This window comes from Phocoena phocoena, chromosome 17 (assembly GCF_963924675.1).
Source record: "Phocoena phocoena chromosome 17, mPhoPho1.1, whole genome shotgun sequence".
NCBI classification, from domain to species: Eukaryota; Metazoa; Chordata; class Mammalia; order Artiodactyla; family Phocoenidae; genus Phocoena; species Phocoena phocoena.
The window spans coordinates 45431677-45447805 of record NC_089235.1 but is presented as its reverse complement, the minus strand read 5'-3'; the positions used below and the strand labels follow the sequence as shown (position 1 = coordinate 45447805).

General features: G+C 41.7%; 1 protein-coding gene across 1 annotated transcript in view; it reads left to right on the top strand.

Moving 5' to 3' along the window:
• The window catches only part of SNX31 (sorting nexin 31), a 61914-nt gene extending 53297 nt beyond the window's left edge, over positions 1-8617 (top strand). Inside the window, exons 12-14 of the mRNA XM_065895639.1 lie at positions 661-738; positions 5973-6029; positions 8525-8617. Of these exons, the coding sequence (XP_065751711.1) occupies positions 661-738; positions 5973-6029; positions 8525-8617 (228 nt within the window). The remainder of the gene's footprint in view (positions 1-660; positions 739-5972; positions 6030-8524) is intronic.
• The last annotated feature ends 7512 nt before the right edge of the window (positions 8618-16129 follow it).

Sequence of the window (16129 nt, the reverse complement as noted above, 5' to 3'; positions counted from 1 at the left end):
GGGTTTGAGCCCTGGTCCGGGAGGATCCCACATGCCGCGGAGCGGCTGGGCCTGTGCGCCACAACTACTGAGCCTGTGTGCCTAGATCCCGTGCTCCACAGTGAGAGAGGCCGCCATGGTGAGAGGCCCGCACGCCGCAACGAAGAGTGGCCCCCGCTCACCTCGACTAGAGAGGGCCCGCGCGCAGCAACGGAGACCCAATGCAGCCAAAAATAGATAAATAAATAAATTTATAAAAACAAAACAAACAAAAAAAGTATATATATATATAAGATTGACCATCATCAGTTGATTTGATTGCAATTATAAGCAGTTTTTATTATTTGTTGCTCATAAGACATGAGCTGTTTACAAAGTAACAGAAAAAAAGGGATGTAAGGGGGGAATTTTGAAAGGGAAAAAGATTAATAATGAGATCCTGGTCATTTTAAATCTACCTTTTAAAAAATTACTGCAAATATATCCACATAATTGAGAAAATTTATGGTTATTTGCTAATTATATCTTATGCAAATTAGTGAAAGTTAAAGAAGAACTCTAAATTCTTAAAAGCATACTGTTGTAGGGCAGAGCACAAAATCTGCTTTGCTGTATGAAGAGGGAAGGAAGAGAATGAGGATCTCTTCAACTGAGAGAGTTCTTTATTTCTGGGTTTCTTAGGCTTTTTTGCTGAGTAGCTGCTTGAAAAAGATGATCTCAGAAAAGATGGTAAAGCTAGCTGCAGAGAATCCAGAAATGGTAAGTGCTCTTATCTGTGTATATGTTTCACTTTATTTCCACCATCAGCTGACACTAAACTACACTGATGAATTCCCTGGGCCAGCAAGTCTGGTCCTCAAGGGAAGAACCCAACTGCCCAGAAGTGAGCTTCCCTGCCTTCTGGGAGCTCAGTCTTCAGAATGCAAGTCATGTTTTCCAAGGAGAAGTCGTCCTTGGATGGCCGAGAACTCTCTAATCCTCTACTCTGTATCCTTGTATTTCTGCCTTCCCCCAAACGGAAGACTCCAGATTTACCACAAAAGCAACATCATAAAGACAGGATCTTAAGAGGTCTTTAACACAGCAGCGATGAGCTTACATAAGCTCTGCACTTTTGTCTCTAGAAAGAACTCACAGCCTCTTAATACTTCCACTGTGCCAAATTAAAATGCCTTTAGCAGTTTGGAGAAGCCATTGAGTAAAAGAAGTTCTCAAGGCTATAATTTTTCCTCAATGTAAAATTTACTTTGTTTTTCTAGTCTTCATCTCTTCAATAAAGGCCTAATCACTCACTGAAAGTGTTGGTGCTATAAAGAGAGTTCCTGAGATTTTAAACTTTCTACTTGCCTTGTCACCATCATTAAAAAGCTTGTCCCAAATAAGATAGTACAGTTTGGTTTTAAATAAAAAATGATTACAAATACTAATGCTTGGTTGACATTTATAAACATAATTCTCTTGCAGAATAGTACACTGGTCTTTAAAAATACAACAGAGGGGCTTCCCTGGTGGCTCAGTGGTTGAGAGTCCGCCTGACGATGCAGGGGACACAGGTTCGTGCCCTGGTCCGGGAAGATCCCACATTCCGCGGAGCGGCTGGGCCCGTGAGCCATGGCCACTGAGCCTACGCGTCCGGAGCCTGTGCTCTGCAACGGGAAAGGAAAATATTTGAAAACTTTCCCTAATGTTTTCATTTAATTTTAGTGTTTTATAAAAGGGTGGATAATACCATTAATTTAACATTGATCTTTACTTGACTTAGCAGCTTTTTTCTAAGAAAAAACCTGCATTTTATACTTACTTCTCTTTCTTCTAGAACTGAAAATATTTTCCCAGGGAAGATAAAATTCACTGCCTCTTGGTGTTCGAACGCTTCAAAATGTACTAGGAAGTAGCAAATCCAAGCAATGAAAGAATCAAGGATGCTTTTTTATTTTTTGATTAAGCACGTGTCTTTTTTTTGCTGTGTTGGGTCTTCGTTGCTGTGCATGGGCTTTCTCTAGTTGCGGCTAACGGGGGCTACTCTTCATTGTGGTGTGCGGGCTTCTCATTGTGGTGGCTTTTCTTATTGCAGAGCACAGGCCGTAGACACACGAGCTTCACTAGTTGCAGCACACTGGCTCAGTAGTTGTGGCACGCAGGCCCTAGAGCGCACAGGCTTCAGTAGTTGCAGTGCGCGGACTCAGTAGTTGTGGCTTGTGGGCTCTAGAGCACAGGCTCAGTAGTTGTGGCACACGGGCTTAGTTGCTCCACGGTGCGTGCGATCTTCCTGGACCAGGGATTGAACCTGAGTCCCCTGCATTGGCAGGCGGATTCTTAACCACTGTACCACGAGGGAAGTCCCAAGGATGCTTTTTTTAAAAGAGTAATAAAATCTAACCTCCTAGGCAGGACGGATCCTCTTAGGCTCCAATTTACATATATATATGATAAATATGTATAAACATAAATATATCATGTCATTATACATATGTGTGTGTATATATATGTAGGGAGAGAGAGAGACGGATACAGAGAGACAGAGAGAGAAAAGTATTTAAAGTAGCCCCATTAAAAGGGAGAACTACTCTCAAACGTGGTTCAGTAAAGTGTAAGCTATTTGATGCAGGAAATACTTGTACAGTGAATAGCAAAAGAGTTTGCTCTATAATACGAGAAGGTAGTAGTCTATTTAAAGTTTTAAAGAAAAACAAGCACGCTACCACATTCCTTAGATTTGCACGCAAATTAAAATCTGTAGTTATCCCAGTGGCTGACAGCAAAATCAGCATGGTAGTCAATAAAACTTGTACTGCTTTATCCAAATATTCAAGTTTTATTTCCACAAATTCTTTATTTCTTCCCTTATTTTGGTTCTTAGAAAGAAAAGTTAAGACCCTTCCTCGTGAAAATTGGATGTTGTAGGAATAGTCCACATTTCAAGAGAATGTTGTAGGAAGAGTCCACATTTTAGTCTGGAATTTCATGTACAAACGCCTGGGTGGAATCAGACCCTGGAAGGGAAATAGAACAGACAGATCAGCTGTTTGAACTTCGACTAAGTTCTAGACCTCCTCACAAAGCACAATTGATGAGAAAAAGTCATTTTATGGAGCTTAAAGTAGCCATATAAATGTTTGACTGTGACATTCACTCATTTTCTAGGTAAGCACATAACGTCTGAACTGACACCTATCGCTTATAGAAGGCTTGTATGGACTAAGAAACAGAGGTCTCTAATTTGCAAGGCAGAATAAATTCTATAATTTGCAAGGCAGAATAAATTCTAAGATTTTGAGAATTGTGAAGAATCGGGGGAAGGAAAGAGAAATTAAGAAAACTGTAACCAAATGAGCCCCATAAATAAAGCAGATGGTCCCTAGGGAGATTAAATAGTACTGTTTTATCCTGGTAAGAAGGAAGGAGTGAAAGAAGAAATTTAGTGCTAACAAAGTTAATTAGCTTGGTTAGCTTTAAGCAATGCTTTCAAAGGTAAGACTTGAACCATTTATGAAGAGATCATTAAAATTTGAAGTCAAAAAATGCACTAAAGAAAAATGTAAACACCCAACAAAAAACATGTTAAATTCTTCAGACAGTATTAATTGAAAACCAGAAAGGGAAAAAGAAGTGTAACATTCTTCTTAGAGCTATGCTCCTACACAAAAACCTAAATTTTATTTTTTTTTAATATTTGCTACTTGTAACTAGGACAGAATTAAAGGATTCTTTTATTTGAAAATAAAGTCTATTCGTTAGGAGTAGATTTGGCTTCCTGTAACAAAAAACAAGACAAAATAAGTGTCTTGGAGAAAATAAAAGTTTGTTTCTCTCTCATCTAAAAGAAGTAGGCAGTCTGGGGCTGGGATGGTGACTCCATGATGTCACCAGAGACCTTTCTGCTCTACCATCTTCAGTGGGTCTGAATCTCTAAATTGGTTTTCCGAAAAATGGCAAAGAACAGGTAGCATTCTGATTCCAGCTTGCCTCGTACCTCCCATCCCCTCCCCAACTACCATTGCCATAAATATTTCTCTCTCCACTCCTCTTTCATTTGGAGCAAGATCAGACTATGTAAAAGGCCACTGGAATCAGAGATGGGTGCTTTGAAGTGTGCTTCTGCTATGTGATGAGAAGGGGAAACACCAAGGGCAGTGCTAGCTGATGTCCCAAGAACGGTAGCCTTTGCATAGCTGGTCCAGTTCAGAAAACAGAAAATGTACTGACATTACAGTCATCACAAGAATGGTCTGAGCACAGCAGGAGGACAAAGTTTTAGAGAGCCAGGGGGAAGTTACTGTGCAGGAATGAAGGGTTATATTATTAACAGAAATTCTGTTGATGAGAGAGAGAGTACAGGAATACTGCATTATGAAAAAAGGATTATCTTTCCCCCCAACTTTATTACCCCAGTATATAAAATATATAAAGCCTATTGAAATAAGTCAAGGAAACAGATTATATCAGAAATTGCTTGACATTTGTAGTGGGTTCTATTTTATTTCATTTCTACGTGGGGAGGGGGAGGGGAAGGAGACTAGGAGAGAGAACAATTCTGGGAGGTTTCTCCCAACTTCTGTATTTCGTCGCACAAGTCTACTTACAAACTATAATGTAATATCGTGAAATATTAATAATGAAACACATAAGATATCAGAACATTAATTTCTCATTTACCAAGACCTAATAATGATTTTTTGAAACTATTGAAATAGGCTTCAACTACATAACTACCTCTGTTGAGAATATTAACCTAAAGGAAGTCCTACGTATCCTTCAAAGCAATGTATTTTATGGCAAAATTAAGTTAAAAGATAATGCTCTTTTGCAGTGTCATGTCATTTATCCCACTTATTTTGTAATGTCCCACTCTACAGTCTCATGAATAATAAACAGCCCCTCATTCTGTCATTTACCAATGCCTGTGTTTACCATACAGTGGCTAGAAACTGAGAATCCAGTGTTAAGACGTTTATTTGTTGAAGGAGAAAGGCAATTAGTACAGAAACATTCAGGATTATAGAGTGATAAGTTGAGACACGCACATAATGCATAGTTGTTTAATAGCTGTTCTTTTCTTTTTCTATAAGGAGAGTCTAAGAGCACTTTCCCCTAAACCCTGGCTAGGAGACTGACCTTTGTGTGCTGTGGACTTGCCCTCTGACCTCCAGCCTCCAACTGACCAGTGTCATCCAGGGGGAAACCCAGTGAGGTTGGAGAGTGGGAGAAAATGGAGACTGGGGTATTTATTTCTCCAACTCTGTCCCAGCTGGGTCTCTGGGGTTGGCCCGGCCCTCTATTGAGGGCCACAGCTCCTGTAGGTGACCTCTCCTCCCTGCTGCAGCGGCCACTCTGGTTCCAGTACCAGCTGCTGCCCTCGCCCCTTCAGGCTTAGAAGCGGTAAGAATTACTCCCACCCTCCCTAGCCCCTCACTGCTAGCCTCTGAGGGCTCCCACACCCCGTCACTGGTTCACTTGAATCTTCCCCACACCTCCATTAGGCAGTTCCTTTTAGAAACTCCCCTCAGCTGCCCCAGGAGTGGGCCATCTGTTTTCTGCTGGGCCCCTGACCGTTATATTAAGTTTACCTTATGTGCATGAGATATATTCAAGTATTTTAAACTTTGGTTTGATTAATGATGCCTTTTGGTTAATCAAAGCCCCATCTGGCTTTGGTTCAACATATGGATTGGAGCTCTGTGGCTTATTTGTGGATTTAGGAGTTCATTTCGTGTGAAGTCCTTTTAAAAGCTGTGTTAAATCACAAAATCCACAGGCAGTCACCAATGTTAAACATTAAGCTTCACTTCACTTTTGGGGACTCAATTTCCACAACGCTGAGATACTTGCAAACGAAGGGGGCCTGTGCAGACGATGAGCAGGTGTCCTGCTGACTGGCAGCCTTCGGGACCATTAAGAGGATTACTGTGGAAGGAGAAATGTGCTGGTTAAATAGATTATTTGTGTGCTCGCTTCTCCGGCTGTGCTGACTGACATTTCACTAATCTGTTCAGCAGATTGAAGTTCCAGAACAAGGCAAAAGTAAAAAACACCACAGTCAACAAAGCCAGGTCTGTGAGTAAAATTATGTAATGGATATATTATAATTCTGATTTTCCCCTTTAAGTAACCAGTCATTCTACTTTTAAAGTTAAGCCAGAATTGTCTTTCACAGAAGCTCCTCCATATACGCTGGTCCAGTTGGACAACCATCATAGAAACAGTATTTTTTACCGTGGCACCCAGTTGGGCGAGGACTTTCCTGAATTTATATATAGAAAACTTCCAAGAAGCATACAAAATTCTTCAGTAATTTTCTTCCACACTCCATACATTTTTTAAAAATCCTCTTTCTAGTTGGTATATTTTAGTTTCATCGACTTTCTGTGGTGAACTCTGTGTAAAAGAACTTTTAAGTTTATAAACTACTTTTTCAAGCATTTAGGTCTGCTGTGCAGATAGCAATAACAATAAATATCATAATAGAAAGCATTAATAGACACTCATTGCCAGGCACTGTTCGAAGCACTTTTCTGTGGATTAATGCATTTATCCTTACCACGATCCTGTAAATCAGCTGAGGAAATTGGGGCACAGAGAGTTAGGTGACTTGCTCCAGGCTGTACAGTTATCAATGGTAGGAGGAAGCAGGCAGTCTGATTCCAGAGCCGTGCCCTTAACTACCTCTTCCTTTCAAGGTTCAAATCCTAGTGTGGGTGAACAAAATAAAGGTAGCCTCTAAGTAGCATTTGAATGGGATTTATTGTTGGTCCAGCTCCTGTCACAGAGTCTGCTGTGTATATACAGATAGTATATAAGTACAGTATTTATAAATATATAAGGTCCTTCCTTGAGTGAATGAGCTCAGAGAAAAATTTTAAAAACAGATTAAATGCAGAACTGTCTCTCCTACACAATAACAGCATTTCTGACTGCTTACATCAGAGACAGGAGGTGAGAACTCCACCAATTACTGGCTGTGTGTCTTCAGGCAGATCAAAAAAACTAAATGTGTATAAGGGACTCTTGGGGTACTTACTGAAAGGCAAATTCCTGGGCCTCACCCCAAAAGATGGATTCAGTAAATCAGCATTTATAGCAAGAACTCCAATGGGAAACACTGCACCAAGCTTCAGCTTCTTTATCTGTAAAATCACTCCGTCACTTAAATTCATCCATTTCGGCAGCATAGTGACGGCATAGAGCTGTGGTTCTCAACCCTGGCTGCATACTATCACCTGGAGAGCTCGAAACACTAATGATGGCTGGGCCGCACCCTCAAAGATTCTGATTTAACTGATCTGAGGGCCCTGGCAGCAGAATTCTTTAAAGCTCCCCACGTGGTCTAAAGTACAACCAGGATTGGAACTATTATCCTAAAACAGTGGTTCTCAGAGTGGGGTCCCTAGACCGGAAGGGTCAGCATCCCTCGGGAACTTACTAGAAATTCAAATTCTCAGGCCCCCAACTTACTGGATCAGAAAGTCTGGGGTTGGGGGCCAGCAATCAGTATTTAGCAAGCCCTCCAGTTGAGTCTGATGCATGTTTGAGTTTGAGAGCCACTGTCCTAGAACAACAGACAACACAATCGTCAGCATGGGTGAGCAGCAATGCTAAAGGAGGCAAACCTCCCTCATGCTCTGAGCAGGGCCAGCATGTCGGAAGGGGGCCTGGTGTCCAATTATATTGAATTCCAACTTATTTTAGCCAACCTTTATAGAGAGCTTATCCTGAGCTAGGCACTGTTGTAGTTGCTTTCCACATATAACTCATTTAATTTTCACAGCAACCCAAGTATTATTATTATCCTTGGTTTGTAGCCAAGGGAACTGAAAACACAGAAAGGTTAAGTAACTTGCCCAAGGTCACACAGCTGGTAAATGACGGAGTTAGTATCCGTACCCAAGCAGTCTTTATTTGTTATTTAACAAATAAAGTTTACTTGTTCCTTTAACCACTCTGCCATGGGGCCTCTCTATCAAGACAAATCTCTCAGAGAAAAAAAAAATTTTAGCTGCTCTGCCTGGTGAGCTGCCACACATGTATTTCACCAGGGCCAAAGCCTACTCTCCATGGCCCTGTCTTAGAGATTTTATAAACACTGAAAGCCAACTGTTCACTTACTGAAGGTTTGCAGCAACCGTAACTTCTTAAAATATTTTAAAATAACTATAATACCTTTTAAAACTTTGTGTGGGATGTGCACTAAAGGTTTTGGGTGAAGTTAACAATTGAAAGTCACATGGCTTTAAGAGAGGGGAAAAAGACGAGAGAGGCAGAGTTCAAGTGCTACCTGGAGAGATCCCAGTGCCTGGAAAGGTGCTCTGGACATGCGTACCTCTCCATACCTGTGGAAAGCACTCTCAGCGCTAACAGATGTATAGCTACCTCGGAAACAAAGCTTCTACACGATAAAGCCATTTAAAACAACCAGTGCTTAACAGATACAACCTTTTAGTTGCCTTTTTTATATTATTTTAAACTTTGGCTTTTTAACTATTATTGTTGTTATGGAAATTATTTCCTCTCGTATATATTTCTAACCTCTCTGTTTACTTCGTAACAGAAAGACTATTCTAGTTTTCTGCCAAGAAAAAGCAAGATTAAGACAGCTGAAGTTGACTGTGGTTTGGGGACCATAAAGGAAGAAGGTCTTTGAAGAGAAAGTCTAACTTTTTAAGATGTTCTCAAAGGCTGTCTTGACCATGAGAGAGCTTGGGGGTTGAAAGTAGGCTTCCTACCACCAGTGGAAGAAATGTGACTCCTTCCCATTTTTTTCACATTAAGATGGACCATATTCATCAAGACTACTTCAGAACTCTGCTCATCTCAAGATTAAAGGGAAATGCAAAACGAAGTTATATAGTTTGTTTTTAGTGACTTATAGGTGACAAATGGCAAATCTGAACCAATCCGTACAAAGCTCGTTGGGGTTTTTTTCCCCTAAGATAGATATTTACCTGGCTTCATGAAACCTTTTATATGTTCTGATATTGCATGAATGAAAGACTTAATATAAAACACTAAAAATGCATTTTGGGTTAAGATCTGAGGGCATGGCTCATCAGCTGTGGCTCTAAGAAATGGAATCATTGACTTCACTAATCCATCACCAGAGCAAGGAGTTGATGAAATACCGATTTGTTTCCTTATATAATTCTGAGCCTACCGATATGGATGTGCTCAAAGTAATAGGCTGCCCAGTTCTCTGCTTCTCCACTGTTGTAGCTGTATTCTGTTCTTAGAATACTGAATTCAGTTCAATAGTCATGACACTATTTTGAATATTTTTATTTTGGAAACCAATGGGGCCCTGCACTTGATATCAGATACCTTAGCTTTAAAGCTATGTATACTTTTTCTCTAGACTTTTTCTTATCCAGTTTCAGTTCATCATTAATTAATAGAATTATATATAGAACTAAGATTGCAGTAAGGGAGAGGGACAGAGGAATCAATATAATTAGGTAAAGTGTGATATTATAATGTTCTTTTCTAACTGGGTTGTGTAACTAATTATATAATAAATATGAAATATATTCTAGTGAACATAGAATTTATTGATGAAAATTCTGTGAATCATTTTTTGAAGTGTAGAATCTATTAAAGCCCTATAATATTTATAAAGCAATGTCTCTAGCCATAACTTCTAGCGCTGTAAAGTTTTATATTTATATTTTAGGCTGTAGTGGGACATTTTTGCAAGGGGGAATCATAAACATCCCAGATCACCCGTGGTGAGTTTATTAATGGGCTAGGATACATTTTCAGATTAAAATAGAAGCTTATCCTCTGTTTCGCCAGTCTAGCAATAGTCAAAGTCTATTTCTATTTAATAGCAAATGCCTACACTGTATAAGAATCTATTGAAGACCCTAGGAATGCAAAGAGAATTTGTATCTGGGGTGAGAAGATGCATATATTAGATTGAACCATATGTAACTGCTGTTTTGTAGGTCAAAGATAGTTGAATGTTACCCATTTCATATGTTGCAACTTGATACATAATTGTGAGTAATCCAAGACAGCATGGAGTAGGTGTCCAACGTGTAGTGTGGACCTGTGTGTCATAGGAAGTTGGTGGGTGGGGTGAGTCAGGAAGGCCTGAGGGGAAGAGGGACTTTGAAGCAAGAGTAGAGACAAGTAGAGGCAGAGATGGGGGCACACATGTAAAAGGAAAGGAGAGACACTGATGGGAGAGTAAGTACAGTGTTTAGGGAAGGACAAGCAACTGTGCTAGCAAGGTTTGAGATTAAGGGAGTGATTAGGAGATAAGAGGAAAGAGGGATCAGTATATATGCGTACACGACTGCACCATCCCTATAATATAATAGAGCGATTTATCCCCATTTGAAGATGGCAAAATTTGAAACGTTGAATTTAATAGCTTTTTTCCAAGACGTTGAGATTACCATCAATATCAGAATAACACAAGTGAAGAAAAATACAAGTGATGAAGTACATTCCACAGTATATAGCATGAAGAATAAAGGAACTGAGATAGCAGAAAATAAAATTCCTCAGCAGCTATGCAAGAGGAGAAGGGGCTCTTAGCCCCTTTGGGGGTTACTGGGCCTATCTTTCTCTAGATGGCGTTGGGAGTTTCAATCCCTTGTGGACTGAAGCACTTCCATCGTTGAGTAAAAAGTCTAAGTTCCCCCTGTCAGAGCGTCCTGCCCTGCTGCAGCCTCCGAGAGAAGATGGAGAGTGAGACCCCGTCTCTGCTGGGGGTGATGCCTTCACTCTTCAGGTGGTGTTGCTGGGTCGGGACCTTCCCAACAGCACAGCCATCCAGCAAGGGAGAAGACATCGTGCAGGGTATGAGTTATAAAGGTAGGCAACGGTTGAATTCCTTCAAGTAACTCCTAAGGGGTGTGACGTGGCTTTGCAAATTAGCAAATGGTTTAATCTATAGATTCACCCCTCATGGTCCCCACTCAGCCAGATTTTCTCCTGCTACATCTACATTCACCAACATCACTTCTCTCCACGCGTAGACATATGTATTTGTTTCTACTGAGGTTTAAACTCCTAAAATAACTGTCATAAGCACTCTGCCCGCGGGCAAACACACTTGGGTTTCAAAATTTCACAAAAATAATTATGAGAAAAAAAGGACAGAGCTGATTAAATTGTACTTAGGCCCAGAGGTCCGAGCCCCTTTGCGTCCCACGGAGGGAAGCACGCGCGGGCTTTGTTTGAAGAACTGACGTGCTTGCCAAAGCCACCAGTATGTGCTGAGCTTACGGCTTGCACAGGTCCCCATGTGGACAATTGGGAAGCAAATTTTATGTGAAATATGTAAACTAGAAATTACCTTATGTTTCCCCTCAGAGAGATTTTAAAAAGAGCTAAGGGATCTTAATTTGCAGAAAACCAAATAGGTTACCCAGACAACTGCTGTACCACTGACCCCATCAAATGTGTGCTCATGTAGACAGATGGAAAACCCATTAGGAAGTACAGCCAACTCTGTGTTCCCACATTTCCAGGAGAGAAACCACATTTGGTGCAAGAGCAGTGCAAAACCACTAGGGTCAGTGCCTTTAAATCAACTGAATGTCTAACCTCTTCTAAAATATTACACAAGCAAAGCCCATATGGTTAGCTAGAGACTATCCTACAAAACGTACATGTGCTGGGCTTCCCTGGTGGCGCAGTGGTTGAGAGTCCGCCTGCCGATGCAGGGGACATGGGTTCATGCCCCGGTCCGGCAAGATCCCACATGCCGCGGAGCGGCTGGGCCCGTGAGCCATGGCCGCTGAGCCTACGCGTCTGGAGCCTGTGCTCCACAACGGGAGAGGCCACAGCAGTAAGAGGCCTGCATATCGCAAAAAAAAAATTTTGTGAAGATGAAAATGAAACGACAGGATCAGTGTTTTGAGAGAAAGAGAGTGGAATTGAGGCCAGTTCTGATAAAATTCACTTCCTGGAGTATATTTCAAGACTAAAAAGATGTGCTTTGCTTCTGTTTGAATGATCACCAGGAGTTTGTTGTGAGACTAAGATGAGAGTTAAGATCCCTCTCAGCCTAAGATTTCAGTTTGGTTTGAGCCCCTGGGGTGAGCTAAGTGTCATTCTAGGGCTGAAGCGGACCCTTTTTTTTTTTTTTTTTTTCGGTATGCGGGCCTCTCACAGTTGTGGCCTCTCCCGTTGCGGAGCACTGGCTCCGGACACGCAGGCTCAGCAGCCATGGCTCACGGGCCCAGCCGCTCTGCGGCATGTGGGATCTTCCCGGACCGGGGCACGAACCCGTGTCCCCTGCATCGGCAGGCGGACTCTCAACCACTGCGCCACCAGGAAAGCCCTGAAGCGGACCCTTTAACAACACAGATTGCTGGAATCTTCTAAACTGCTCGTTATCTGGACCAAGAAGACACCTCAGAGCCTTCTGGGATCAGTATGAGCCCTTCCTTGGCTTTTCTTTGGCCAGATGTAACAATCCCTGAACTAGCGTGGTTTCTAAGGAGTGAGCATATTGAAGTGTTAGAAAGGAAACCCAGCGCCAGAAAGGAATAGAAAAAGGCAAAGCTAGCCTGGACTTTCCCATGTTATCTCCTTTTACCTTTCCTTGTCCGTTTCTGAAAAAATTTACAAACCTTTGATTTTATGAGTTTCTAGTGCTTGTTTTGAAGCATAAAGGAAATGATCAAATATATGGACATCCTAATTTCTTAGGCACTTTGCAGAGTTTTTATTGATGTTTTCTATGATATGCAACAGTGCTGTCTGGGCAATCAATTCTTAGGTGGTTTGGAATCCAAGTTCTCACATAATCCTACACCCCAAGTAAGATGATCCATCACATGCCTAATAGCTCGTATCTCATTACTCAATGATTTTGAGATCTGGTGGACACAGGCATAACTTCTCATCAAAGAGCCCCTGTAACCCAGATGCCCAGACATAGTCTCGGCAATGTAGTCTGATTTATGCCTAGTGATGGTACACTGGCTACTCAAAGACTCTTAGCCTAGGAAGGGAACTCAGAAGTGATGCATGAAATTTTTCTACCATTTTCTTGAAATACTTAAGTACCACAAAGGATGAGAGGCATGATAGTGGAGTGGAAGATTACCCCTCTGACTTGAATTCTGAGTTTGCTTCTGCTTTGAGATAGTAATGTGAGTTTAGGCAATTCACCTATGTGGCCCTTAGTTTTCTCATCTGCAAAATTAGCTGTTAAGAGCCTACATGTGTGCTGCTTTCTTGTTTTGTTTTGTTTTGTTGGTCAACTTGGTTATTGTGGGAACTATGTTTCCCAGTGCCCCGTCTCCGGTATGATTCCAGTTTAAAATGAGCACAAGGAGGACTTTCCAGGAGAATTGGGAGACCGAGCAAGGCCGTGGCCATTATCTTCTGACAGTCTTTTCACAATCAGATACAGTGACATGGAAAGGCAAGCTCCTGGCGGTTTCTGGCATGTCCTTGTCCCCCTCCACTTCATGTCCAGCTCTTCTTGCCTTCTAGCTCCACTGAGCAACACAGCACAGGCCCACCACCGGATGCTTGGTGGGGGACTCACACAGCAGTAGCTGGCTGCACAGAGGCAGCAGGTCCTAAAGATCCCCTTTGTGGTCCCACTTCAGCGGGCCCCCTTAAGCAGACTAGTTTATAACTTTTTATATAAGCCTCCAGCATCTCCTTCCAAACCTTCACTTCCTGGACTCCTCCCCCAGTTGTGTGAGACGGAATGCCTGCAATAAATCCACTATCCTGTCACACAGATGTTCTCCCTCCCTGACTGAACCCACCTCTCACCAGTCACATTTAAAGGCTTTGCAAAGCAATGCATTTGCTTAAACCTTTGCAAAAGGTATTCCCTTGCTAACGATCAGTTACTTTACTTTTGGAAGGGAAGGTTAACTAGGGCTAGGCACTATATACATTCCCATCACATACATTATTTCATCTAACGTATGTGTGAAACCCTGTGTGGTTCTGCCATGTGTGGGTAAATGCAAAGAAAAATAACAAATTGGGTTTTCAGCAAGTAGCCGAGCTCGTTCCTTATTCCCGAGGGGTCTAGCTGTTATTTATTTATTTATTTATTTATTGCAGTACGCGGGCCTCTCACTGTTGTGGCCTCTCCCGTTTCAGAGCACAGGCTCCGGACGCGCAGGCTCAGCGGCCATGACCCACGGGCCCAGCCGCTCCATGGCATGTGGGATCCTCCCGGACCGGGGCACGAACCCGCGTCCCCTGCATCGGCAGGCGGACTCCCAACCACTGCGCCACCAGGGAAGCCCCTAGCTGTTATTTTAACTCCAGAAATTCAAGGAGACCTATGATGTTTTCTTTGCAATTAACAAAAGACGAGAGATGTCTTTCGGAAAGATTTGCTTGATACTTCATTTCCAATTGTACTGTCTGCTGAAGGAAAAGTTTCCTTAGTTTTGCAACTACAATACCTGACACACATACATGATTCATTTTTTTTTTTTTTTTTTGGTGATTTAAATGCTTAAACTGTTGGAGAACTGAAATGAACCTAACTCTGGCATAGATGAATATATGCTACCTATTTCTAATCCTGTGACATGCTCACTCCATGGTTACGCCTTGAGAGCTCTCGGTGTCGTTAAAAACACCTGATACTTGTTAGCCTGGTGTAGACTGGAGACTGGGGGAAGCCAAGCTTTACTGGGAGCATGTCTCCCTCTGATGGTCATTCGTTAGTACTACCAAAAACTGGAATGCCTTCTGGGAAACAGAGCTCAAAACCAAGAAATGCCCTTTCCTTTGTAGATATGGTGTGTTTTTTAAACACCTCTCCATTCCAACACATCTCTTTCTACTGAGACAACTGGTTACACTGGGGTGGTTGCTAGATCACTCTGAGTCTCTTCTGATAAGCGTTCTATTACAAAGTGGTTTTTTTTTCTGTTTAAAAAATTGAGGTATAGTTGATATGTAAGTTACAGATGTACAACACAGTGATTCACAAATTTTAAAGGTTATACTCCATTTATATTACAAATGTTATTTATCAAATATTGGCTATATTTCCGTGTTGTACAATATATCCTTGTAGCTTATTTATTTTAACAATGTTTTTGAAAGACTTTTCTGCATTTTCTAAGACTGAAAAGGAATGTATAATCAAGATGGCCAAAGCCCTTCTTTTCTTTAAACAGAAGAAAACCTCCTTAGAGAAAATCCTACCCCAAGCAAATATTTTCTGTCATTCTTTGCTCCTGTGGTTGTATCTGACACAGTGGCTCTTAACCCTGACTGCACATTTGAATTCTCTGAGCACCTTAAAAACTATGGATGTTGGGCCACACCTCCAAACAATTCTGACTTGGTCTCGGCTAGGGTGTTGGTATTTTTAAAGTCTGCCAGGGCTAAGAACTGCTAAGCTAATAATCTTGAGTACCTACTATGTGCCACTCATTGTGGTGGTGCTGAGGATTTGATGGCAGGGACACAATTCAGCCACACTGACCTTCTGACATCACTATTCCCAGGCCACACATGCTGTCCCCTCTGTCTGTTGTATAACAGACAAACTCCCCCTGTTTGTTGTATAATTAATTCCTCATCCTGTGTATCTCAGTTAAATATCACTTATTCAAAGGCATTGCTGCCCTTCCATCTAAATTAGGTCCTGGACAGTTTGCCCTCATATAACATCTCTCTTCTTTTACTTCATAACACTTATCCCAGTTATAATTACAGGTATTCCTCCCTGTTGGAACTCTCACAATCAGAACTCAGGACCAAACAGATTTTGGTAATGAGGAAGAAAAGGTAGATTTACCTGAAGGAAATGGAGTTTAAGCTTCAGGGCCCTTGCAGTGGGCTGAATAACATTCCCCTAAAGGTGTCCATGGCCTAATCCCCAGAATCTGTGACTATGTTAAAAGGACTTTGGACATGGTAAAAAGGACTTTGCAGATGTGATTAAAATTAAAGACCTTGAAATGGAGGGACTGTTCTGGATTATCCAGATGTGCCCAACATAGTCCAAGGGTCCTTATAAAGAGGCAGGAGGGTCAAAGTTAGAGAAGATGCAAGGTTGGAAGCAGAGGTCAGAGAGCTGAAAAGATGCTAAGCTGCTGATTTTGAACATGGAGGAAGGGGCCATGAGCCAAGGATTGTAGGTGGCCTCTAGAAGCTAGAGAAGGCAAGGAAACGGATTCTCAGAGCCTCCAGAAGGAAAGAAGCA